The sequence below is a fragment of the Carettochelys insculpta genome, chromosome 8, assembly GCF_033958435.1.
Source record: "Carettochelys insculpta isolate YL-2023 chromosome 8, ASM3395843v1, whole genome shotgun sequence".
Lineage (NCBI taxonomy): Eukaryota > Metazoa > Chordata > Testudines > Carettochelyidae > Carettochelys > Carettochelys insculpta.
Genome location: NC_134144.1, coordinates 39414538 through 39441255, shown reverse-complemented (window position 1 = coordinate 39441255; position 26718 = coordinate 39414538). Strand labels below are relative to the sequence as shown.

The following is a 26718-nucleotide window of genomic DNA, read 5'->3' as shown; positions in this document are numbered from 1 at the left end:
TTAATGTTGGAGGCTAGAATCCTCTAAGTTCACAAAGGCTGGGTCTACACTTGCCCCCAACTTTGAAGGGGACATGTTAATCATGGTGATGGGAGATTACTAATGAAGTGCTGTGGTGAATACGGAGCACTTCATTAGGCTAATTCTCCCCCGTGGCAACTTCGAAGTGTCAAACTTTGAAGTGCCAGCACGCGTGTAGCTGCCAGCACTTTGAAGTGCATGTGCTACTTCAAAGTGCCTTTACTCCTCAAAATTTTGGGGAGTAAAAGCACTTCAAAGTAGTGCAGGCACCTTGAAGTGGCTGTGGCTGCTCGCATGCCAGCACTTCGAAGTTTGACACTTTTAAGTTGCTGCAGGGGAGAATTAGCCTAATGAAGTGCTGCATATTCACCACAGCACTTCATTAGTAATTTCCCATCACCCTGATTAACATGCCCCCTTCAAAGTTGGGGGCAAGTGTAGATAAGCCCAAAAAGTGTCAAACATGGGCATGAGAAGCACAAAAGTCCCCACCTTGTGCCAGTGCCTCAGACTTCATCTAGAGGTACCTGTTGGGATAAAATGGCAATTAAAGCCACCATGCCTATGTAAGTCTTGTATCATGTGCTACAATACTCTGAACAAGTGCCGCCTCTTCTTTGTATGATGCTGTTCACCAAAAATTGAATTGAAGCCATTAATTCTTTTCCATATTTTAATAATAATAATCAGATAGTAACAAGTTTCTGTCAATACTTACTTGAGGTATACTCTTACTTTCCCATCACTAAAGTCCTTCTCGTGTGATTTTACTAGCAATTTAATTAAAAAACAACAGATTGAACAAGTACATATGATAAAAATGTAATCTTTATTCTTTTATCAAGTTAGTAATGTAGTTTACTTTTATTAATGGGAAAACATTTTCCAGCATGCAGTTTACCAGTACTCTACATGTCAATAGTTTTAGTAAAAGAAGGAGTCTACGTTTAACTCCACCTTATATAAGAAACAAAAATGGCCTGATGTGACGCATTATACAAGTTCACTAATTGTTCTTGTGAAAAAACAGACTGTGGATCCCATATGATATTTTGAGCAGTTCTAGTGCATCATGAATCAACAAGAATAACAGTTTATATAAACAGATACTGTGAAAGATTAAGGACTCCATGAATAAGACTACCTTGAAACTTCAGAAGCAGGCAGTGTTAAGAATTCTTTTTTTCACATACAGAAAACAATCTATTCAAAGGCAAGTGATTGGTGGTCCCCATTTTATTTAAAATAATTTCATTATTAAAATATATTCAAGTATAGTAATAAGAAGAATCTTATAACTACTTATTCATTTCATATTTTAAATTTCTTAATGAAAAAGGAAAGGAAATCAAAATTAACAAAACTGTTTTCTAAGCCCACATTTTCAATAAGTTAAGCAGTTTACAAGTCCTGTATAGTCCAGTTCACTGCATGACATTGATTAAATTTTTAAAATTGAAATTAAATAAAATAAGCTCTTAAACAGCAGCACACTATTGCTTACTGACATGAGGAATGATGTCTGGTCGAACAATTTTTTTTCCACTTTTCCCCTGACATGTCTTCCCATAGTAGCCTTCAGAACTTTGGAAGGCATAAGATACAGCAACAAGGCATAAGATACAGATAAACATGCATCAGTGACAGCCTTCAAGTTATTTATAATAGTACAGAATATATTGTATTATCTGTTGAAAGTCTGCAAACTAGACTTATAGTAGTACATACCTGCTGCAATAAATACTGAGCTCAGGTCATTATTTGCTTGCTTAAACATGTACCACTATGTCAAACAACGATTTAAGTATCAAAAGCCATTTAATTGACAATTACAACATCAGCCTCGCTGAGAACAGATGACATTTAAAAATACTGCAGGATAAAGCAGAATAGCTACATTTATTTGGTCATTCCAGTGTTTAGGGAAGATTCATGTAGTACAACACTTCATAAAAATATTCAGGGACCAAATTCTCTCTGATTTACATATCTCCTGCCATGTCTCCTTGTGAAACCCTAATTGGGTTGGTTTGTTGGCATGAGGTACAAATCAAGGTAGTATTTGTCCCATGGGTGCTTAACATTACAACCGATCTGAACATATTACCCCCTTTATCTTCAAGGGGTTGTATGCACATGAACAAGAGAAGCAGAAACAGAATGTAGTTCCAGACCTTAAGACTAAAATATGGAATGCATGATTGAATTTTAATCTATGCAAAAGGCAAAAAAAAATCAACCCAAACAAACAAAAAAAAAAAGACTGGTCCATTTTTGGCTATTGCAACTGTATTCATTCTGGTTTTTCTGGATATTCTATTTCATGATGTTTAAAATACTTCAAAACTAAGATCCAGCCTGAAACCTGGAAGTAGTTAAAACTCTGCTGTTCTTTGTGACATGTTTTTCCATGCAGCCTGCCTTCATGCAAATTACTTCTCTCCGAACATGAAAATCTGCGTATAAAACTCACCAAATACGGACTTTAAAATACTAACAATTTTTAACAAAACCAAAAACTAAGTAAGCAACAAAAAAAGTGAAGCTAATGTGATGGTACAGATCTGATTTAGATTTAAGGTCATGAGGCAGAGACCTTGCTTTTTAATTGGCATTTTAAGAATCCTGTACATCTTATGTCATATAATTATCTGACAACTGAATACCTGTGAAAGACCACTGATCTCCTTCCCAAACATAAAAACCACATACACAAATATGTGAATTAAAACAAATGACTGCATCAACAGAAATTTTAGAAGTATGACAGGTGTCATTGAAATGCACAGAATGGACACAATTACACCAGCAAAGTATTTGTTGTTAACACACACAGGGTTACAGAATTATAGATTTGCACCCTTTTAATATTCCTTACAGATTGAATAGCAATGTTGTGTATGCTCTTCATGAGTACCAGCTGATAATGGAAACAATCTCTTGGCAAGGCAACCTTATAGGCAGTGTGACGATGAGGGTTCACTAGCCGTCAGATTGTGTGTGTGTGTGTGTGTGTGTGTGTGTGTGTGTGTGTGTGTGTGTGTGTGTGTGTGTGTGTGTGTGTGTGTGTGTGTGTGTGTGTGTGTGTGTGTGTGTGTGAGAGAGAGAGAGAGAGAGAGAGAGAGAGAGAGAGAGAATATCATTTGCAAAAACTGTCAGTTTGTCATGGACGTCCTACAGCAGCTCTATGGACATGTCTTTTCTCAGGCTGTAAACAATATTTCATTAATGGAATTCTTTGCTTCCTTTCACTTTTTTCTTTCTCTCATATCTTTACTTTTGTCTTCTTTTTCTGATTTATCTTTTTCATATTTGTCTTTGTCTGGCTTTGTTACACTATCATAGGAAGGTGGAGAGGTCGTGGAGGGGGTCCTATCTACTTTTTCTGCAGTTGAGTTTTCACTTAGCTTATCAAGAGTCATATCTTCCTTGATAGACAGATCATCACGCTCTTCTTTGCCATATATAAATGAAACTTTTTTCACCATTTGCCTTAAAAGGTAAGATCTGTAAGCACGCTGAATAAGAGTAGCAGACACCTCCTCTTGTTTTCTTTTTAATGTGGTTGTGATCGGTTCATAGGAGACTTTAGAAGGATTGGCTGCCATAAACCGATCTTCCATTTGTATTCGAAGCGCATCCATCTCATCACTTTCCCCCAAAACACGCTTTGTAAAAGCAAACAAGATGTCGAGACAGTGAATTCTGTCACCACTCACCATGGGCAGATCCATTGCAATAAGCTGAAGTGTGTTTGGTTTTGCTATTAGAAGAGGAGGATCCAGCGAAGCTGCAAAATCAGAGAGTTTACTGTACTGTATAAATTGGGTGGCATCTGGATCATACTTTTCCCAAACCTCATAGAACATCTCAAAGTCATCCTCACTCAAGGGCTCTGCACTTTCCTCTGTAGCGACACTGAAGTTCTCCAAAATAACAGCAATATACATGTTTACGACAACTAGAAATGATATGATGATATAACTGACAAAAAAGAAAATCCCAATGGAAGGGTTACCACAGTCTCCTTTAACAGAGCTTCCTGGGTGATCTTTATTAGGGTCACAGTCTGGTTCTCCACTGTTAAGAATTGGTGCTAACAAACCATCCCAGCCAGCTGATGTGGTTATTTGAAACAGGCAGATCATGCTGTTGCCAAAAGTTTCAAAGTTGAACATGTCATCAATCCCAGCTTCCTTCTTAACATAAGCGAACTTGGACATTCCAAATATAGCATAGATAAACATGACCAGGAAAAGCAGGAGACCAATGTTAAACAAAGCAGGAAGAGACATCATCAAGGCAAAAAGCAGCGTGCGAATTCCTTTGGCACCCTTAATGAGACGCAAGATTCGACCTATTCTGGCGAGTCGGACAACTCTGAACAAGGTGGGGGACACAAAATATTTTTCAATCACCTTGTCTAGAAACATACCTGTAAACAAAGGATAGTTTGTTTTAGAACAACTTAAACTTTCCATATCACAGAGCATAAATGAAGACAGACTATATCTATATTTCATGAAGATTCTGAATAGGGAGAGTGTCATAATGTGCATTGCACAGGTACCATATGTCGTTTGGTACTTTTTAGTAAGTTATGAAGGAAAAAATGGATATTAAAATACTCAAGTATTAAGAAAGCCCATTTGCACATTCAGAGTTGAGGACGGTAACACAGATGACTGTAAATGTTCCAATACACATTTCCTGTTTACAGCGCTGTCAAAGCTAACTGTCTGTCCTCCACTATTAAAACTAATTTTCATAATCAATGTTTTTCCTTCCATTCATTGCATTCCTTTTTAATATAATTATTTCTTACCTATTATTGAAAGAATGACAACCACAAAATCAAAAATGTTCCAGCCTATGGTGAAGTAATAATAACGGAGTGAAATTAGTTTGAGGACACATTCTCCAGTAAAAAGGACAATAAACAACAGGTTAATCCAGTATAAAATATCATTCATCTCATCACTCTGGTCATCAGTTTCTACCATCATTGTGACCATGTTAAGGCAGATAAGAACCATGATGCTGATATCAAATGCTTGTTTGGTTACAATATCAAACACCAAACCTTGGAATTTGTTCTGAAAAAAGAAAGTAAACATGATATTATTAAATCTCTCTCTCTCTCTCTCTCTCTCACACACACACACACACACTCTGCCAATCTAAGTTTTCTTCTGGGAAACAGAGTAATTTTATACTTTCTCATATCTGACAGTTATCACATAAAGAAATTCAAAGATTCTGCTGTCACCACACACAAATATGCATACATTACAAATTATAACACTGAGAAACGTTTGACACGTAGCTTGCATTTGTGCTTTGTTTCCCAATCGAAATTAATGTAAAACAATATATGTTTTTACCGTTGGCCTAGGTATAGGTTTTTGTGGTTTTTTGGATCCCAGCTTTTTCATTGCATTGTAGTATTTTTTCTGTTCTTCTGTCATGAAAATGTCTTGACCTCCAAGGTAAAGAAATGAAATAACTGGTTACAACCACGCCATCAGAGATTTTTTTTTCACTCTGTTATTCAAATGTACATGATTACATATTTTACTATATAAGTATTTATTCTTTCAAAAGATGAAATTCAGGAATCAAAATAGATTACATAGAATAGAACTAAATTCTTACGAGTATATTAAGTCTTCTCAGAAAAATCTACAAATATGAGACCATTTAATTTGTAGAGAAGGGATAGAAAAAAACCTGAGGTTTAACCAATCAGCACTCATTAGGGCTGCGTCTATACTACCCCTCCCTTTTGCAAGAGGCATGTAACTACAGCCAATTGAAAATGCAAATGAGGTGCAAAGTCAGTGCTTCATTTGCATAACAATGGCCACTTGCCATTCGGGAACACCTGCTTTCAAAATGCAAAATGGCCATGTAGACAGGGCTCTTTTGAAAGGAAACTGCACCCTTCTTCCTGAAAACAATTAGGTAGAAGGGTGCTTTTGAAAGTGAAGCTTCTTTTTGAAAGAACCTTGTCTATACAGTCATTTAGCATTTCAAAAGCAGCTCTTCTGGATCACTGAGTGGCTGTTATGCAAATGAGGTGCTGACTTCAAATTAGCAACTCATTTGCATTTTTGAATGGCTGCATTTACATGCCCCTTCCGAAAAGGAGGAATAGTGTAGATGCAGCCTTGAAGAGCAGACAATTTAGAGATATTTCACATAAAAAGATTTCTATGAATGTGCAGAAAAGTAACGCACCACCAGATATTGATAATCAAGAGATAAAGCTATGTTAGTGATTTCAATATCTGTAAATTAGTTGACTATTAATCAGAAATGACTTCTGAAGCTTAAAAAAGGATTTTAAACTTAACAAGTCTTTAATTACAACAGATTAGGAATAGTTCTAAATATTTGTAGATTTAAGAAAATATCTGCGTAAGTGTCAGTTTACCATGAACTAGCAGAGCATTCTAGACCTTTTAAATCCCAGGCCTATGTCAAATTCATTTTTAAATTACTGAAACCCACTTGGGTTTCCCATAATGCTCTGACTTTTTTTTTTAAATAAAACTAAACAACTTATTACCCTTTTAAATCCCAACAAATTGCTTCTTCCTACAAAACAATGACTAGCCTGTGGGGTTAATAATGAACCTACTGTCTATTGGAAGACTGAGCAACCATTTCAGGATTTGGTAGCTCTAGTTTGTTAATTTGATTGCTGACAAAAATTTCATGGTTGCCGTGCAAGATCTACTTTCACACGTTACTCTTTCCAGTGTTGTGTACCCTTTTCCTAGCTCTTATTCCTTCTTTTACATCTATGACTCCCTTTTGCCGCGTCTACACTAGCTGGCTATTTCAAAGTAGCTGACCCAACTTCAAAACAACGTGCATTGCGCCTACACACACCGTGCGCTATTTCGAAGTTGAAATTGACATTAGGCGGCGAAACGTTGAAATTGCTATCCCTGTCAGAAGATGGGAATAGCGTCCTACTTCGACGTTCAGCATCAAAGTAGGGCATGTGTAGACGATCCGTGTCCCACTACGTCAAAATTGCAGGGTCCTCCATGGCAGCAATCAGCTGAGGGGCTGAGAGGCACTGTCCAGCCCCTGCAGGGCTCTATGGTCGCCACGCGCAGTAGCCCTTAAAGCATCACACACCTGGATATCCTGTGGCAGGAAGCTGAGAGCATCCAGCAGCACACAGACACGTGGCCGCCCTGCATGCCCTCCACAGGCCTCACAGACCCTATGGCAGCCAGCCAGCCCCCTGAGCGCCCCCAGGGGGACTCAGGGCTCCCAGCCGTCCAGCTGGTGGAGGGGGGGAGGAAGAGGCAGCTGGGCCCCTCCTGGACAGACTCCAAAATCCGGGACCTGCTGGGGCTTTGGGGTAAGGAGGTGGTGCTCCAGGTAATGGGAAGCAAGCGGCAGAATGCAGACACATTTGCCCAGCTAGTCAAGGGCCTGGTGGCCCGATGTCACCCTGCCTGCACCCCTGACCATGTCAGGAGTAAAGTCAAGGAGCTGTGGCAGGGTTATGCCTGGGCCTGGGCCTGGGCCCAGGCCACAGCCAGCCGGTCTGCAGCCACCCCCACTGCATGCCCCTTTTACAGGGAGCTCAGGGAGATCCTGGGCCCCTGGTACACCTCCTACTCCCCGGCCACCCTTGACACCACAGCCGAGGAGCCCCAGCAAGTCTCGGAGCCAGAGTCTGGCCTCGAGGCCAGGCCTGCACTCCAGGGGTCCCCAGAGGAGCCCACCCCAGGACAGCGGAGGAGGAGGGGGACAGCGATCTCTGCATAGACCTCCCCTCTTGCAGCTCCAGCAGGGCATCTGCCCAATGGGTGTCCCTCGACCATGGGAGTGGACCATCAGGTATGTACCCCACAGGCACACACCCCTGGGTTACAGGGCAGGGGCAAGGGACACGATCAGGACCCCCCCCCCCACCTACCCAGCCGATCTCAGCCCAACACTGCCCAGCCAGACCACAGACACGGGACAGCAACACGGCCCCCAGGGCCCGTCAGCACCTGCCACCCATGGACAGCGCCATGCCACCAGCCTGGAAGGGTAGGGGGAGCTGAGCACCTGAAGGGGGTCGCCCACAGGGACACCACACTCAGGGCAGGGGGACAGGGACCCAGCACCTGGGGGGGCAGGAGGCATGGTTCATGGGGCAGGGCCCAATACTAATGGCTGTCCTCTCTCTTCCCCACTCTTTCCGCAGCCTCACCTTCCGAGGGCCATGACCTGCTGCCGTGTCCGTTGTGCCAGACAGCCAGCTGGGGACATTGCACCGTGGCAGCCAGCCAGAGCAGGAACCAGCCCCGGGATAAGCCTGCCACCGCGGGAGCCAGCCACAGGCAGCTGCTGACCATTGTCCTCACCATCCTCCGGCACCAGGTGGAGGTGGCGGAGCGCTACCTGAAAGTGGAGGAGTGCTGCCTACAATTGCAAGAGCAGTCACTGGCCTGGTGCCACGACGCCTGAGGGTCCTTCATGCGGACATTCAACCTCATAGCTGGGACCCTGGAGACAATTGCAAACTGGATGCTGCCCCCCGCTCCTCCAGCCGCACTCCTCCTGGCCTGGAGCCCTCCAGGGAGGACCGCAGGACTCAGAAGCTGACCCAGCCATATTTGCTGGTCCTCCTGGCCCCCATCCGGCCTTGACAGGGCCTCCAGCCCAGGCATGGGTCACACCCACCCCCACGCCAGACGATGGACAGTAGAGGGGCCAAGGACTGGGCCATTCAGGCCCCCCTCCTATCGTACATAGTTCTGCCCCTCCTCTGTTGTAAATAGTCATGCCGCCCCCTTTAGGTAGCTGTCCCCATGTACGGAGTTCCCCCATGGGTGTTCGTTTCCGTTGTAAATTAATTGGTCAGCAGTTTGGTTTCTTAAAATAATTTTCACAGGTTTATTTTTCCAAAAAATGTGTGTCATATGTTCTTACGGTGCAGTAGTGTGGGTGGTGGGGGCAGTGTGTGGTGTGGGTGGTGGGGGCAGTGAGTGGCCTGCCAGGATGGCCACACTGGCACTCACCCCGCAGCCTGGCCAAAATGGGCCCGCAGGGCCTCTCAGACCCGGATCCCCTCTTGGTTGGCCTGGTGGCTTGGGGTGGTGGCTGGCAGAGGGTAGGCTGTGCCGGCTTCCACAGCCCATCCCTGCATGAAGGCCTCCCCCTCGCTCTCCACCAGGTTGTGGAATGCGCAGCATGCACCCACAACCTGGGGGATGCTGGGGAGACCCATGTCCAGGGGGGTGAGGAGGCACCGCCAGCAGCCTTTGAGGCATCCAAAAGCCTGCTTGACCACCTGGCATGCATGGTTCAGCTGGGTGTTGAACCCCTCCTGGCTGGCACTCAGGTGGCCTGTGTAGGGGCGCATAAGCCAGGGCTGGAGGGGGTAGGCCGCATTCACCACGAGGCAGAGGTGCACGGTGGTATCCCCTAGAGGGATCTCCCTCTGGGGGATGCAGGTCCCCACCTCCAGCCAGCCAACATATAAAAATGAGGGCATAGTGGGTGCTGCCAGGCCAGCCAACATATATGTCCTCGAAGTGGCCCTGGCTGTCCACAAGGGCTTGGAGGACCACTGAGTGGTAGCCCTTCCTGTTCAGCAAGCGTCCTCCACTGTGCTCCGGGCACGGATGGGGATGTGGGTCCCATTCAGTGCCCTGAAGCAGTTGGGGAACCCCACGCCAGCAAACCGCGTGATGGCCGCATCCAGGTCCCTGAGCCGCATGAGCCTGTGGAGCAGTACAGCATTCAGCACACGGACCACCTGTGGGGGGGGGGGGGGAGGAGACAGGCACCCATGAGTGTGTGTCTGGCCCCCTCCAAGCTTTCCCCTCTCCCCAGGCTCCCCCCGCAATCCAGAGCCCCCCCTCCCCCCAGGGGTCCCCTCCCGAGCCTCCTTACCTCCATGATGGCAGCCCCAATGATGGCCTTGCCCACATTGAACTGCTGTCCTACAGATCGGTAGCTGTCTGGAGTGGCCAGCTTCCAGACAGCGATGCTGACCCGTTTCTCGATGGTGAGGGCACGCTGCATAGGGGTGTCCTAGTGCTGCAGGGCAGGGGTGAGCCACTGGTAGAGCTCAAGGAATATCTGCTGATTCATCCTCCTCGGGGACCAGGCACTCCCACCACTCCGTGCTGGTGGGGTACCTCCATAGCTGGCAACGCGCCCAGCAGGGGGTGGGAGCGGGAGGGCCCCATGAGAGTCTGCAGCAGCTCCTTCATCCACCGAGGAGGACTCGTCTTCCAGGAGGTGCTGGGTGGCCTCCTGCGTGGTGCCAAGCAGGGTGGCTCCTGCCTCAGAGACGGCCCTGAAGGCTTCTGGCTGCTGCAGCTGCTGCTGCTTTCCTAGCCCCCTTATTTTGATCGGGGCAGCCTTTGTCTGTAGACGCTGTCCTGGGGGGCCCCTTTTGATGTAGCACATCCCTACGTCAACATTGAACGTCGATGGCACCAGCCCTGGAGGATGCGTTGACACTACACATCGAAGTAGCTTATTTCAATGTCGCTACTTCGAAATAACCTGCTTCGACAGAGTGTTCCAGTGTAGATGTAGCTTTTGTCTCTTAGTTATGTAATGGTTATAGGAGTTTTAATCAAATGATTGAAATGTTGGTTTAGGATTACTCAGTGGACTTACCTTTACTTCTGGATCAGTTTTCCCACAACAAAGTTTTGGAAGACAAACTAATCTAATGCACTTTTATTAAAAGAACAAACAAACAAATGTGAGGCTAAGCAAGTTACCTCAGTTCTAGTTTATCTAAACTAATCAACAATAACACAATATGATAAACAAATCAAGGCTACAACTGAAAATAAACCTAAAGATAAATGGATCAATTCATATGGCTTGCCAATTACTACAATAAAAGTGGCTCTATATAATACAATAATGGAGCTAAATCAGCATTAATTAGGGATGTGAAAAATTTAATGCGCCATGCAAAGTAATTCTGCTGACTTATCCTTCTGTGTAAACTGTGCTAGGCTGACTGAAGAATTCTTCTGTTGATCTAGCTACCACCTTGTGGAGAGCTTGAGTTACTACAGAGCTGGAAGAATCCTCTTCTGTTGCTGTAGTGTAGTAAGTACAGTTGGTGCCACAGAGCACTTTATTGTATACATGCCCTCAGCAAGTATATCAGTTTGTAAGGTTAATACAAGGAAGAATTACTTCGACAGTTCAAAGGAATGTTCAGGGGGAAACAAGTTCCCTTAATCTAATCAGCTGGACCAAGAATCTTGGAATAGTTTCTTTATAGCTTACCACAGGCCACCAGGGCTGCTCAGCCTAACCCCCCACCATCACAAATCACCCCATCATACAACTGCACTCATATTTGTCCAGCTCTATCTTACAGTGAATTAAGTTGCCCCCACAAGGTAATGGGATGTTATTCTGGGACCTTACTTCTCTGATGATAATACACCACCTATTTCTAGCCTGAATTAGTTCATGATCAGTTTATATTAATGTGTTTTTGTCCCAATATTGTCTTGTAACATAAATGGCTCTCCTCCCAGCTCTGTATTTATCTCCTTGATGCATTTACCATGAGAAATCTTACCCCCTCAGTGTTCTTTTTGCTAGGCTAACCAAGTCCTTCCAGTCTCACAAAATATGTCCACCAATCCCTAGATCTTCCCACTAGGTCTTCTCTGTACTGGGGATGTAAGAGAATATATGCCAGTTGTATGTCTAAATAATAAGTACAAGCTTATTGGTTAGTGCTATCAGCTACTCACAGCCCTCCCCAGCTCTCCAAGGAAACAGGGATAGAGTCTGAGTCTGCCACTGCCTACTTGTGCTGGGATCAGACAGTGTGCTTCACTGCCGCTCTGCATTTAAAAGGCAGAGCCAGCACACAGGCTAGCTCAGCCTCTCTCCTCCCTCTCCACCCCTTCTGCACAGTAGAAACAAAAGCTGAGCCAGTCAGTATGCGCCTCAGCCTTGTAAATGCAAAGTGGCAGGGTGGGGAAAGGAGGAGGCAGGAGCTGAGCCAGCCTGTGTACTGGCTTAGTCTTTAAATGCAGAGCAGCAGTGGGCTGGGGACAGGGGTTTGTTAAACGAGTAACCAACAGATATTTCGCAGTTACTCATTTACTAGTCCGAGCTAGAAGAGGAGCAGATATAGGCTCAGACCACCATTTGGTCATGATATAACTCAAGTTCAAGCTCAAGAGGTACATCACAAAAGTGACCAAGCTGGGACTGAGATTCAACACAGAGCAGCTGAAGCATATAGAGATAAGAGCCAGTTTCTAAGTAGAAAGGTCCAATAGATATGCATTTCTGACAAACCTCATCCCAAAAGATGCTACTGTGCAACAAATTTGGGAAAGCACCAAAACAGCCTGGAAAGAGACGTGCAATAAAACGATGGGAAAGAGGACCAGGCATCACTAAACATGCATCACAGCAGAAACTCTGAGAAAAGTGAAGGAACCAAAGGACAGAAAGACAGCAGCAAAACAAGAGCAGTCAAGATGGAAGCTCAGAGCCTTGTTTTCAGAAGCCAACAGAGAACTCAGAAAGGCTGTAAAATCAGGTAAGCAGAACTTTGTGGGAAACCTTGAACAAAAAGCAGAACAAGCTGCAAAACAGAGAAACCTGAAAGAGTTATATGACATCACAAGGCAGCTAGATGGGTCACTGCATACAATGGATCAGCTAGTGCAGGACAAGGAAGGACATCTGCTAAGTGAGCAGCTTGGTAAATAGAAGGAACACTTTGAATAGCTACTGAACCACCCTGCCCACATAAAACCTCCAGGGTTAGCACCTGCAAATACACCTTTGCAAATTAACAGCAACAGACAAACAAACAAACAAAAAAAATCAGGAAAGCCATTACCCATCTGAAAAGCAGAAGAGGATCTGGCCCAGACAACATCCCCATAGAAACAATCAAGGCAGGTAGTGAGACAGCAGTCAACATGATATATAATCTATCTGGCAAAATGTGAGACACTGAGGAGATCCAACAAGACTGGTAACATGGCTACCCTATCAGGCTTCCAAAGAAAGGCAACTTAAAGGAATGCAAAAACCGGAGGGGCATCACATTACTGTCTATTCCAGGAAAAGCGTTCAACAGGATTCTCTTGGAGAGAATGAAGACAGAAATTGACAGACAGCTCAGGGAAGAACAAGCCGGCTTCCAAAGTGAGAGATCTTGTACTGAGCAAATAGCAACTCTCAGAGTGATCACAGCACAGTTGCTTGAATGGAACTTTCCCTCTCCACATAACCTGCACAGACTTTGCAAAAGCTTTCAAGAGGGTTGATAGAGACACTTAGTGGAAACTGCTGCAACACCATGACATTCCATCCAAAATTATTAACATGATCTGTTCAACATATGAACCCTTGATGTGCCAAGTTCATCACAACGGCATCTTAACAAAATATTTCAGCATCCTCTCAGCAGAACATCAAAGATGTCTATGGTCACCTTTCCTGTTCTTGATCACAACTGACTGGATTATGCGCAGGACAACAGATGCCATCAAGAGGGCAGCCAGTGGACACTTTTCAAACAGCTAAGGATATTGATTTTGCTGATGATGTTGCCCTCATTTCACACTAACATGAAAGCATGGAAGAAAAGATTGCAACACCACATAAAACTGCCTCAATGACTGAACTAAGCTTCAACAAGGGAAAGACCAAGACAATGAGGATCAACCAGTGCAACACCACCACCGTCACACTGGGAGAGATGACCCAGAAGACATGGAGCAGTTCAACTGGAGAGTATTATGGGCAAAGATGGAGTAACAGGCAGTGACATCAATGCCAGAATAGGGAAAGCTTCATCCCATATGGAGATCACAAATAACATCTCCGAAGACAAAACTGTGGATCTTCGACACAAATATGAAGAGGGTGATCTCGTATGCATGAGACCTGGCATTCTAAAAAATCTTCAAATCACAAACTACAGAAATTCCTAAACAGATGCCAAGGCTACATCCTTCACATGAAATGCAAGACTTTGTTACAAATGAGGAGCTTTGGAACAGAGCAGGACAAGAACCACTTGACATTGAAGTCAAGACTAGAAAGTGGGGATGGGTTAGCCATGCTGTCAAAAAACCATCATCCAGCATAGTCTGTCAAGGTCTCAAATGGAACCTGCAAGGAAAATGCAAAAGAGGAAGAGTCCAGAGAACGTGGAGAGGATCTAGTGAGACTGAAGGACAACAACTGAACAACAATTGTTTTGCCCCAAGACAGAGTGAAGTGGAGGAATCTTGTAGATGACATATTTTCCACCTGGCATACAAGGGCTTAAGTCAAGTAAGGCAGTTATCAGATTGCTCTCTCTAACATCCTTACTCTGTACTTGCTCCAATTTTTATTAATTCTTCTTGAAAAGAACTGAACAGAAATGTACACAGTATTCCAAACAAGGTTTACCAGTGCCTCATACAATGCCACTGATATTTCTATTGGAAATGTTTCATCTAATGCAACCGAGGAGCTCGTTGGCTTTTTTCATAGCACCATCACATTACTGTCTCTCACCTCCTCTGTCACTACTAACTTAAGTGCCCCCAGCTTGCAGCAGTATGTTTTTATTATTAGACCCTATCCACATGATCTTGCACTTTGTATTACTGAATTTCATCTCATTTCTGTCCTTCATTCATTAAGGACATCCAGATCTTAGTGTATAATATTCCTATTCTCCTCTGTATTGATGAAGCCTCCTAACTTTGTATTAACAGCTAATTTCATTTTATATGCCTACTTTTAGTGCCAAAGTCAGGAATAAAAATATCAAATAAACTGGTCCCAAGACTGATCACTGGGAACTCAATTAAGTAACCCTTCTTTACAATTCACCTTTTTCTTTAACACCTCTTTACCCAATTTCTTATCTACCTGATAATGTCTTTATTGATCATCGTCCATCCCAATTTAATAATTTCCCATGTTGCACCACGTCAAATGCTTTACTGAAATCCAAGTATATCAGATCTACTGCACTTCTTATTTATAGTCTCTAACTCACATGAGTTTTAGCCAAAAATTAATTTGATTTACAGATGACTTGATCTTTTCACAAGTGGGGAAGGTGGTTGGTTCTTCTTTATTTAGTTACAGGCTTCAGGAATAACTTAGCTAATTTGTCAGTCTCTCATGCCTTCTGTGATTGCATCCAGTCCCTGAAAATAATACAGGGACCCTGTAAAGCTTGAGGAAAGAGAAGATAGGAAGGCTTTTGAAAAAATGGAGTTGCTGAGGGGAGGGTCTTTGGCTTTCTGGTGCACTAAAAGGCTTCTGTGCATAGGCTGCATTCTCAGGTGGCCATCCACTGACTGTCCCCCCTCCCCATGATTGCATCCGATCCCTGAAAATAACACAGGGACAGACTGTATTCTCCAAGTTAGAAGAAAGAGGGTTGAAAAGTCTAGGAAAAAAGATCTTTATCATCCCTCTTCACTACACATACATTGCCAACCCGGGAGATGGCAGTGAAATCTCGTACACGGAACTTATCACGGAAACAGGAATCGCAACTGGCCCTCCACCCTGTGTTTTTTTTATATATTATACATATAGATTTTGCAGTGGAGGGGTGTTGTCAAAGCATTAAGACAATTAGGAAATGTTAGGAAAAAGATTTTATAATAGATATATCAAACCAGCAGGCATCTGCAATGGACAGCAAGCCCCTGAAAATATTTTTGGTGTGTGGGGAGGGAGCTGTGGTCTGCGTCTGCAGAGCCAGTTAAAATGTTGAAGTAGTTGAAGGAGTCCCACCAACTATCTTAACCACTGCGAGAGACTTCTCTCTGGCAGCAAGCAAGCCCCTGGTCCCACTTTCAAGTGCCTGGTTAGCCTGTTACCTAATTCCTGTGCACCTGGAGAGCAGCGGCCAGCAGAGCACTGAGGGGCATTGTAGGTTATATACAGGATACCTCTGGAGACCAATAAATTTGATTTTAAGATGTTGTGCTTCCACACTGGCCTTTAATCAAACGTTTGAATTCGAGCTTGGCACTATGCCCATCAGGTAACAATGATGGTGTAAAATTGATTTTAGTGCTCCCTATATCAAGCTAATGGTATTTACAGTGAAGACAGTCACAAAGTAATATCGAGCTAACTGCCTTAAATTCAAATTTCTCTCATGGTGTAGATTCAGCCTTAGTCTTCTGTAAGGATCAGTGTCCTCCTTCACTTTACTCTGTGTCAGAGACCAACCTGGTATCCTCAAAGGCTAAATTAGGGTTCCAACATGTTCACCATAGTTCAACGTGAACCAATCATTTGATTTCTCAATCAGAGGTCGCATTATGAGGAAGAGCTGGGTCACTCTGAAGACTGGAGTGACAAAAATGAGATGACGTTCATTCGCTTAAGAAGATCTCAGTCCAAAGAGAACATTTTCTTGCAAAATCCATTACAGACGACAAGCAGGTATCCCTTTGTTTACAGGACAGTGACTGAAAACTTGTGGCTGGTCTGTGCCACCTAACTTGGGCTTGCAGAATTCAGGCAGAGGATACTGTTTAATTGCAGGGTTCCAGAGCCAGGGCTGCAGCCTAAGACCAGACATCTACGCTGCAATTTAACAGACCTACAGCTCAAGCTCCTGAGCACAAGTCAGCTGACATGGGCCCATGCTGGGTGTCTAATTACAGTATAGTTATACCCTGAAAGACCCACATGAGAAGGAGCTGATCACAGAGTTTAGTCTAATGATATAAGGCCTACTCTCACTTTGCTAAATATGATCAGCTATTCATCAGGAATTGCCCTATCACATATTTCTACTCACTCCTTATGACAATTAATAAAAACAACTTTGGGTGGTGCTGGGTTCACCAGGGCAAGTACCTGATCAGTGCCTTTTCACCAAAAGTTATGCTTTAAGATTTCTTATCAATATTATATATCATTGGTAATTGATCAAGTTATTCAGGCCCAGGTTCAAATATGACCTATGTTCCCTTTAGCTATTATGAGAGAGTTAAGATAATGATTTTCATTCCCTGTAAGAGATGCCCACTTCATGTTTAAGCCATTTCTATTTTGCTCAGCTCTTTCTGATGCAGTGACGAAATGCTAGAATACTTATCTTCTTTTTTTGTTGGTTGAAGTTATCTATGATGACACCAATGAAAAGGTTCAAAGTAAAGAATGCGCCAAAGATGATAAAAATGACAAAGTAAAGATACATGTACAGGTTTTCTTCATACTTGGGCTGCATGTCTGTCTACAAAATAAAAAGAAATAGCAAAATATCAGCATCAAATAATAAGAGCCAAACTCAATAAATATGATATTTCTAGTGCCTCCTAACATTCTGCAATTATTAGTGTATGTCAATGGACACTAGAGAACTAAAGTAAGTAAATGCATATGTAATAGCCAGCATATGAAACACAGGTTATGATTTGCAAGTGTGCACAGACATTTGAAAACTGGTGTTAAATGTCATTAACCAAAAAACAAGAAAACCATGAAATGGCTATTCTGGAACAAAACAAAAAAGAAGTCATGTAGCACTGGAGATAGTGCTGTACTGAAAAAGTGGAACTGTCCCATGAAAGCTCATTGCCTACTAAATTATTTTGTTAACCTTTAAAGTGCTACATGACTGCTTTTTTGTTTTGTTAAGATACAGACTAAACCAACTACCTCTCAATTACTATTCTGGAACAGTACTTAAGCATTATTTGTTAGCCTTTGTTAATCTATTTTATTCAGTTAGTAACATTTATTGTAAATAACTACCGTAGGAAGGTAAATTGCTTTGCCTGAAATGTGCATGTTTTAAGCTTTCATTTTCACTGCCACTGAAGTTAGACATTACAGATATGTTATGTGCACCTTAGAGTCTACCCACTCTAAACAAATAGACCTGGAATAGGTATTGTACTTACCTTAACGGAATCAACAGCTGCATACATAATATCCATCCATCCTTTAAATGTAGCCTAAAAAAAGTCAGTATGTTAAAATTCTGTGTCAAGTTTCATGTCAAAGAAAATGTGAAACACTTTATAATCATATCCTTAGTATGAAATATCTCCATTTCTACTCCATGTATTTGGATACTCTGAGTAAAAGAGTAATAGTGAAAGTATAGTGGAGGGAATCTTGGTGGTAAAAAATGTGAATATGGTAATACAAACATTTCCCAAATTCAGTAAGTTTTGTCAAATTTTGAATTAAAGAAAAAAATTAAAAAAATCAAAATATTACATTTTGGCATCTTCTAAATAAAATGTTTCAATACTTCCATCTGACACATCTTGTCATTTTCAAATGTCCTTGAATTTTATTTGACATATAAGATGTTTTTTAAAAAGGAAAAATCACACTATCATTGTACAATGTCCTTTTATCTTGGGTAAAATAACTGAAGTGTGTTTGCTGATGTCTAATACTCTGTCTGGCACACAGAAGTTTATATGTACATGCCCCACAACTGACACCGTGAGATTCCTGTAATAGCCACTCTGTCAGTGTTGTGGCATCGATGCAGTGAATGACCAGATGGCTCCTTTAGTGTGTTAAGGTTGATTTAACGGACTAATAGGGGGCAAGAGAGTCCCTTAAATCCAGAAGCCCATTAAATACGAGGGTTTACTGCCCACCCACCCCCGCCAGGCTCCCCCAGCCCCCTTCCCCACCCTAAAATGCTGGTGACTCACTAGAGCCACCATTGGAGGAGCCGCTGGGGTCCGCCACCACATGGCTGGAGCCACTGGGGCCTGCCACTGTGCGGGGTTGGAGCTGCCAGCCTGCCATGGTTGGAGCCACCCCGCCACTGGCCCACTTCATGAAGCTGAAGCAGCTGGCCTGCTGTGCTGCTGGAGGAGCTGCCACGTGTACATTCCACCAGTGGTAGGACATATACATGAGTACCATCTATCCACATATGTGCCCCACCCCTGGTGGGAGGATTGCGTGGTGGCTCTGATGGCAGTGGTCGAGACCATGGTGAAGGCCTCAGCAGCAGCAGCTCCAGTGGCTCAGGTAAGTCACCTTATTTTTTTTTTTTGTGGGGGGTGAGATTTAGGATTTTAAAAGCCCTAATTAAGCAGACTTGGGAAACAACAGAGTCGGGGGCAGGGGCAGACATCCACTGTTCCTGAAGTCTGCTAAACTGAGGTCTGTAAAATCAAGGGTTTACTGTATTGACCTTCCATGGTTTGGAAAATTCTCTTGTTTGGCACCAGTCAGGTCCTGAGGGTGCAGGACTAGAGAGGTTCAACCTGTTTTAGCAAGGAAGTGGGGGAAAATAATGCTAAACATGTTTAGAGCTGGAGTGAATGCAAGAGAAGCTACTTTATGGAGATATACCCATATCATAGAACTGGGAGGGACCTTTAGAAGTCAAGTCCAAAGCCCTGCACTCGTAGCAGGACCTGTCACCACCCCGATGCATTTTTTAAAATCTATTTGCCCCAGATCCCTAAATGGCCCCCTCAAGGATTGAACTCACAACCCTGGGTTTAGCAGGCCAATACTCAAACCATTGAGCTACCCCTCCTGCAATAATGACAATTAGGACACACAGTATAATGTCACTAGAGAGAAATGGTTTGGGTTGGTATATTTCTTTTGCAAAACAACTGGCAAAAAGGCAGAGAGTTGGCAGATTACAGAGAATCTGTGGCAAGCTGCTGCCAAGCCACAGAATGGTGCACTGGATGACAGTATATATATATCTGGAAAAAGTAGAGTTGGATTATTCTGGATATTATACACTTCATGGTTATTCATCTTCTGAGATAAAAATGATGATCCTCCAATATTATTCTCTAGTACTCGAGGAAAAGGAATATAAGGATCACCCTGTGGTGTATCATAGGGTAAACTGTACTAACGGGAAGGACAGAGACTGCCATAGTGTGATACTAACACATTACTGCCATAGCGTCCAAAAAAGAAAGCGTTCCAGAGGTGGGATAAAAGGTTCAGTGAGGAACACACTAAAATGGAACAGGAGAGGCCACAGAGACCCAAAGAGAATATAGAGAATCTCAGAGTTCTGTTGTTTCTGTCACGCCGCATATGCACACAGAAGTACAACGCACAGAATCCGACAAACATCTGCAGTCCAACCAGTAGAACATAATTATGCATTGAAAACAATACAAAGTACAACTGTTGAAAAGTATTGGCAACACAGAAAACCCACTGTTCCCCACACCGTAAGTTAAGGTGGAGGGAAGACTTCGTAATAACCGTGTAGCAGGTAAGGGCCAGTACCCCAACATAAGTGACAGCAGAGTAGCCACAGTAAGAGAGAGAGAGCCATGCTAGTATGGCTATGATCTGAAGAAGTGGGTCTGTCCCACGAAAGTTCATCACCTCATAAATTATTTTGTTAGTCTTCCAAGTGCTACTGGACTGCTTTTTTATTTTCAGAGTAGCCACAGTGCCAGAAAGAACAGCTCAACCTCAGCAGGGATGGTGTCTTCATATGAGGAAGTGCTTCAGAACACTGATGAGATGGACCATTGTTGTCTCTGACAGCAGCTAGTGCTGCATACTTCAAGGGAAAGCATGAAGAACAACTCTGGAATAACCTAGGGGAAGTCTCATTCTAATCCCATCAGTCAATGTTTGACGTGCTCCAAACAACCATGTTTATGTTAGCTATATTTTGCAACCCACTCATCCATATATGCTAATACTTTTTAAATTCTACAAAGTTCTTGGCCTCGATATTATCCTGCAGTAATGAGTTCCACTGATTATTTAGGAAAATGATTACATGAGTTACATTGCACTGAAGGTAACTTTAGTTCCATAATTTAAGATAAACAGACTCCTCAGTTAACCTTTTCTATATCAATTATTCTGTATATTTTTATCCTAGTCCACTCCTCTAAGCACAGGCCCAATTGTTCCTCTTCCTCTCACATGAAGGTATTTCTGTGCCTTTCCAGTCCTTGCAATGCTGCTTCTTTGCCTCCACAATTTTTGGTCAGATGGGAGAGACCAGGACTGACCACAAGAGCTGAGTACTTCAAAGTAAAGCTGCACTGCTAAGCAAGACTTTTTTTAATCCTTCTCTTTATACATTTTAAGATTTTTCTGATTCAGCTTTTCACAATGATGCCCAAGTTTTCTTTCTGGGTAGTCACTGTTACTTTATATCCAGCCAGATGTGTAAGCAATTCAGATAATTCTTTCCAACATGTACTATCTTGCACACTGGGCACAAATAAAACATAATGGGTATAATTTAGATGGAAATCAAATACTGCAACCCAAAGTCTTTTCCTGAGTGCTTGCTGTGCAAAGATGTTGGGATTTGACTTATTCCCTTTATTTTTATTAAGAAAGAAGGCTTCAGAAGCAAATAGAAGGTGATTTTCCAATGAGAAAGGGTGTGGCAGAGTTCTATGAAGGGGTGAATGCTGAAATATAGCCTGCCCTTTGAAGCCACAATGGCAAGACAGGTGCACCCGACCCTGGACTTTTGGTTCAGTTAACAAAACACTACTCATATCTGTTAGCAGAAACTACCTCTGCCTTAGAAGCAGAGTGCCACTAATCTTGTGGAGAAACTGGATTGTCAGAGGAGAGCTGTTGATAAACTTTTCCCTTCCTTGTGGTTTCTTCACTGGCACCTTCTTATTAGATTTAGCCTTTATGTAGTGAAACCACTTTCAGTGAACATAAATATGGGGAAAAAAACCCACATTGTTCAAATAGTCAAAGACCATCAAGATGTGACCAGGGCTGATGGACGCTGAACTAACTGAAAGGAAATTATTGTCTGGAATTTGCCCAACTCTTCAATTAATAATTACTTATTCGATATGGTAAAAACTGGAACTTTAAGATACAGTAAGGTCTCAGAATACGCAAACTCAGAGTACGCGACCCTGCTCTTATGCACCTAACACCGATTCCTATTGTAAACCCTGTAGCGCGCTTTCCAGTTGCGCTTAACACACTCTCCCTGTCCTGGCTCAACCCCACTGGCTCTGCACAGCCTCGGCTCAGACCCACCCCCGCCCAAGTTCTGTTCACCACCTGCATGTAGCTCCTGCTCACCCCCAACCCCTGCCTCTGGCTCTGGCTCCCCACCCCTCAGGCACGACTCTGACTCAACCTGCCTGGTCCCTGTTCAACACCCCTGCTGGCTCACCACCCCGGCACGGCTCTGACTCACCTGCCACCCTGACCTCTGGCTCACCACCCCTGATGTGTGGCTCCGGTTCACCCTCCATCCCCCACCCTGGTTTAAACCCCTTGCATGGCTCTGGTTCCCTCCCCCCAGGCCCCCATTCAACAGCCCACCCCCAGTTCAACCCTCCTGACGGCTCACCACCCACGCCCAGCTCAACCCCCTGCCATGGCCCGGCTCACTGTCCATGTGGGTCTAGCTCACCTGCCACCCTCATCTCTGGCTCTGGCTCACTGCCCCTCATGTGTGGCTCCGGTTCTCCCTCCACTTCCCACCTCGGTTTAAACCCCCCATGTGTGGCTCCAATCCAAACCTCTTGTATGTGGCCCCATTTCCATCCTCCCGCCCCGGTGTAAACTCTCATGTGCAACTCCAATTCAAACCCCCTCACCCTCAGTTCACTCCGCCCCCTGCCGTCTCACCACCCTTGCCTGGCTCTGGCTCCGGTTCAACCTCCTGTCACGTCCTGGCTCAGCACCCCGCACACAGCTTCAGCTTAACTCCACCCCTCTCCCCCCTGCAGCCCTAACCCAACCCAGCCTTATCCCCCCATGGCCCCAACCCACAGCGAGGCTTAACCCTCTGCAACTGCCCCCCCCACTCCAGGACTTACCTTTCTGCTGCTTCCCTGGCTGCAGAACATGTGTTCTGCTGGGGAAAAAGCCAGACCCCAACTTGATTGAAATTCAGGTTACATGAGGGTGCATGGAATGGAACCCTTGCATACTCTGAGACCTTACTGTAAATAGAAACCAGTGACACTATGTGTACCTAATACAGTAATCTCTGCTACATAAATAACAATATTGGGCAAAAACAAAACATAAAAAGTGTAAAGTTTAAATTTTACTAGAAAAAATCAAAGAATAATAGGGCTGGAAGGGATTTCAGGAGGTCGATTCCAGCCCTGTTTCTAAAGCAGGATCAACTCTAACTAACTCATCCCAGCCAGGACTTAGAAACCTCTGTAGATAGAGATTCTACCACCTCTGTAGCTTATGCATTCCATTGCTTCACCACCCTTCTGGTGAAATAGTTTCCTTTAATATCCAACCTAACTCTGCCATGAAGCCTTTTGGGGGTTCCATGCCAGTCCCAAGCCCAAATAGAGGAGGAGGATTGGTCAGATGAGTGACAATGCGCTGATTGTGAAACAACAATATGCATGAAATCTGATGCCAGTACGACTAACTGATAAAAGATGCCACCCAGCTAAACAAGGTCCACAGCACCAATCGAGCAATCAGGGTTGGGTTGATAAGTTGGCTACTGAAAGAAAATTACAACTAGCACATATGCTATTAATTGGAACTTAGAACATCCGAACACTGTGGGCAAATGGAAATGTAGAGCTGCTTTGAAAGGAGATGGAGAAATACTGATGTGATAAACTTGGACTGGCAGAGATACATTGGATGTCATCGGCAGAGATGTATGTTTGTAAAGTCATGTGTTGAGGGAACAAAACACAGCATGAGGCAGGAATCGGATTCCTTCTTAGCAAAAGAGCAAGAGGAGCAATGTTGGGATTCAAACTGCTGAGTGCAAAAATGATGGTAGCGAGATTCTAAGAAAAACGGTTCAACATCTTAACCATTCAGATGTATGCACCCATGTCGGACAGTACAGAGGAAGAGATTGAGCTATTCTTCAAAGACTTGACAAAAACTCAGGGAAGAGAGATGTGTTGATGATTGGAGAAGATTGGAATGCAAAGGTTGGGAGAGAGTCACGGGAAGGTTTGGACACGAGGAAAGAAATGAATGAGGTGAGAAGCTACTAGAGTTTGCTATGGAGCATGAGATGGTGATCTGCAATACAAGATTCCAACAGAAGAACTGTAGGAAGGGACATGACGATTGAATGACAAGAAGCCCAGGAACATGGTAGATATGATTTTGGTAAGAAGATGGGTAACATCAGCACAGCCATGCAAAAAACTTTCCAAGCAGCCAGTATAGACTCAAACCACAGTCTAGTGATCGCAAATAAAGATGAAACTCAAGAGAAAGTATAAGAGACAGTTTAAGAAAAGAAGAGACATAGTAAAGCTAGGTGGGGAAGAAATAGGGAATGCATACAGAGCAGCACTCAAAGAGATTAGGAATGCTGGCACAGAGAAAGACCTAGTTAAGAGAGTCCAAGGGATAGCTACGGTGACAGAAGCAGCAATTGAGCAGACTGTTCCAGAAGGAGATAAGATCAATAAGAAGTGGATTACACAGGAGACACTGAAGTTGGTCCAAAGGAAGAGAGCACTGAAGATCAGAAGGGATGCTTCTGAAAGTGCAGACCAGAGAGAAATGCAACAAGGCAAACAAGGAGCTAGAAAGGATAAGGAGAAATGGTTAGAGGAGCAGTTTGATGATACAGAGAGGTATTATAATGAGTGAAAGACTAGGGAGGTGTATAAGATGATCAGGCATATTAATAGGAAATGGCAGCCGAAGCAGTTGGTGATCAAAGATGAGAATGACGAGGTGCTCATGAACAAGAAGAAGGTTGTGCACTGACGGATGAGATAGTACATCGATCTGTACAAAGCAAAGTTGGACCCAAGTGTCTCAGATGGACTGATCGAAGAACTGAAAGAGATCTCCACTGAGCACTGAGTGCAAGACTGATATTTTGAAAGAGGAAGTAGATAGAGCAGTGAAACATCTAAAGATCAAGATCCCTGGAAATGATAAGATCATGGGAGAGATGATCAAATACAGTGGAGAAAGTGTGATTCAGGAAATGCACCTGTTATGTAATATAGCATGGAAAGAAAGGAAGGCACTTAAGGAATGGACAAAATCCATGCTAGTGACAATACATGAGAAAACAAGTACGCTGGAGTGCAAAAACTACAGAACGACTGCCCTGACAAGGTGCTGATGATGATACTGATGGAGAGATCACAGATAGAAGAACATCTAGTGGATGAGCAAGAGGAATTCAGGAAAGATAAAAGTATCATGCTGCAGATATTTGCACTAAGATTGATAGTGGAGAAAGCTTGATGAAAAAACAAGGACATCCACACTTGCTCCGCTGATTTTCAGAAGCATTTGACAGCACAGACCAGAAAGTGACTTGGGCAGTGTTGGAGTCATATGGAGTGGATAGCAGACTGATACAGTTATTGAAAGATATTAATGATAACACAGAGGCAGTGGTGAGAATGTGCAGAGTTTGGAAGTTAGTTTAGAACGAGTAGAGGTATGAGACATGGAGTTCTGACATCACAGAGTACCTTCATGCACCTAGAGAGAGCGATGGATAAGATCAAGGAAGAGATAGAAGGGAAATTGGTGCACAGGATGAGAATTAACAACTTGATGTTCGTGGATGATATAGTTATTGAAAACAAGAAGCTAGTGAGAATGGTGCAGATTCTAAACAAGGAAGGGAAGCGGTACGGACTGATTATGAACAGCAATAAAACAAAAACAGTGGTCTTTGGAGATAAGGAAATAGCAAGGAAGATCACTGTAGACAGGATCGAACTAAAGAATGCAGAGAAGTTAATGTATCTTGGAAGCGACATAACATATGATCTAGACTGTCAGAAGGAAATAGTGACTAGAATAGTGAAAGCAAGAGTGAGTTTGAAGGTGACGGATAAGATCTGGAAAAGCAAAGCGATTAGCTTAGGAGTGAAGCTGAACATCTTGAAAATGTGTGTATTCAGCAGCATGTTCTACAAATGTGAGACGGCTGATAATGAAAGATTTGAAGGATACTGGCGTTCGAGTGGAGTTGTTATAGAAAGATCTTGAGAATAGGACAGATGCAGAAGGTCACCAATGAGGAATTATACAGGAAGATACAGCTGAAAGAAAACCTGCTATAGAAGGTTATACAATGGAAGTTACAGCTATTCAGGCACATCTGCAGAGTGAATGATGAATGAAAAATCAAGAGCCTGTTATTTAGCATAATGGATGGTTTGAATAGGAGAGGCAGACCCCACAGAGAATGGATAGATGATATAGTAGATTGGTGGGGAGCTAGTCTACAGAAACTAAGCCACTCTGCAGTGGACAGGGAAAAATGGAAGGAAACAGTGAGGGAGGCACTGGACACCAACATGCGCTGAGCTCATGGTTGATGATGATGAATATCCAACCTACACCTCCCACTCTGACTTCAGACCATTGCTCCTTGTTCTTCCATCTGTCACTACCAAGAACAGTCTCTTTAGAGGCCCCCTTCAATGAGATAAAGGCTGCTATCAAGTCCCATCTCCCCCCACTCTTCTCTTCTGCAGAGTAAACAAGCCCAAATCCCTCAGCCTCTCCTTGTAGGTCATGTGCTCCAGCCCCCTAATAATTTTCACTGCCCTCTGCTGAACCCTCGCCAATGCATCCACATCCTTCTTACACTTTCAATCTATCTGTTGGTATGTTGACTACATGGAATTGATATTCCAATACACAGTGGGGAGGGGCACTGGCCAGCTAAACCCAGGGTTGAGAGCTCAATCCTTGAGGAGACTGTTTAGGAATCTGAGGCAAACAGAT

The 26718-nt window shown here is 43.5% G+C and overlaps 1 protein-coding gene across 1 annotated transcript in view; it reads right to left on the bottom strand.

Moving 5' to 3' along the window:
- Positions 1–885: 885 nt before the first annotated feature.
- The window catches only part of LOC142017126 (sodium channel protein type 2 subunit alpha-like), a 188215-nt gene continuing 162382 nt past the window's right edge, over positions 886–26718 (bottom strand). The window contains exons 23-27 of the mRNA XM_075001783.1: positions 17940–17993; positions 17132–17269; positions 5406–5510; positions 4847–5117; positions 886–4456 (exon numbers count right to left, since the gene is read on the bottom strand). Of these exons, the coding sequence (XP_074857884.1) occupies positions 3270–4456; positions 4847–5117; positions 5406–5510; positions 17132–17269; positions 17940–17993 (1755 nt within the window). The 3' untranslated portion in view covers positions 886–3269. The remainder of the gene's footprint in view (positions 4457–4846; positions 5118–5405; positions 5511–17131; positions 17270–17939; positions 17994–26718) is intronic.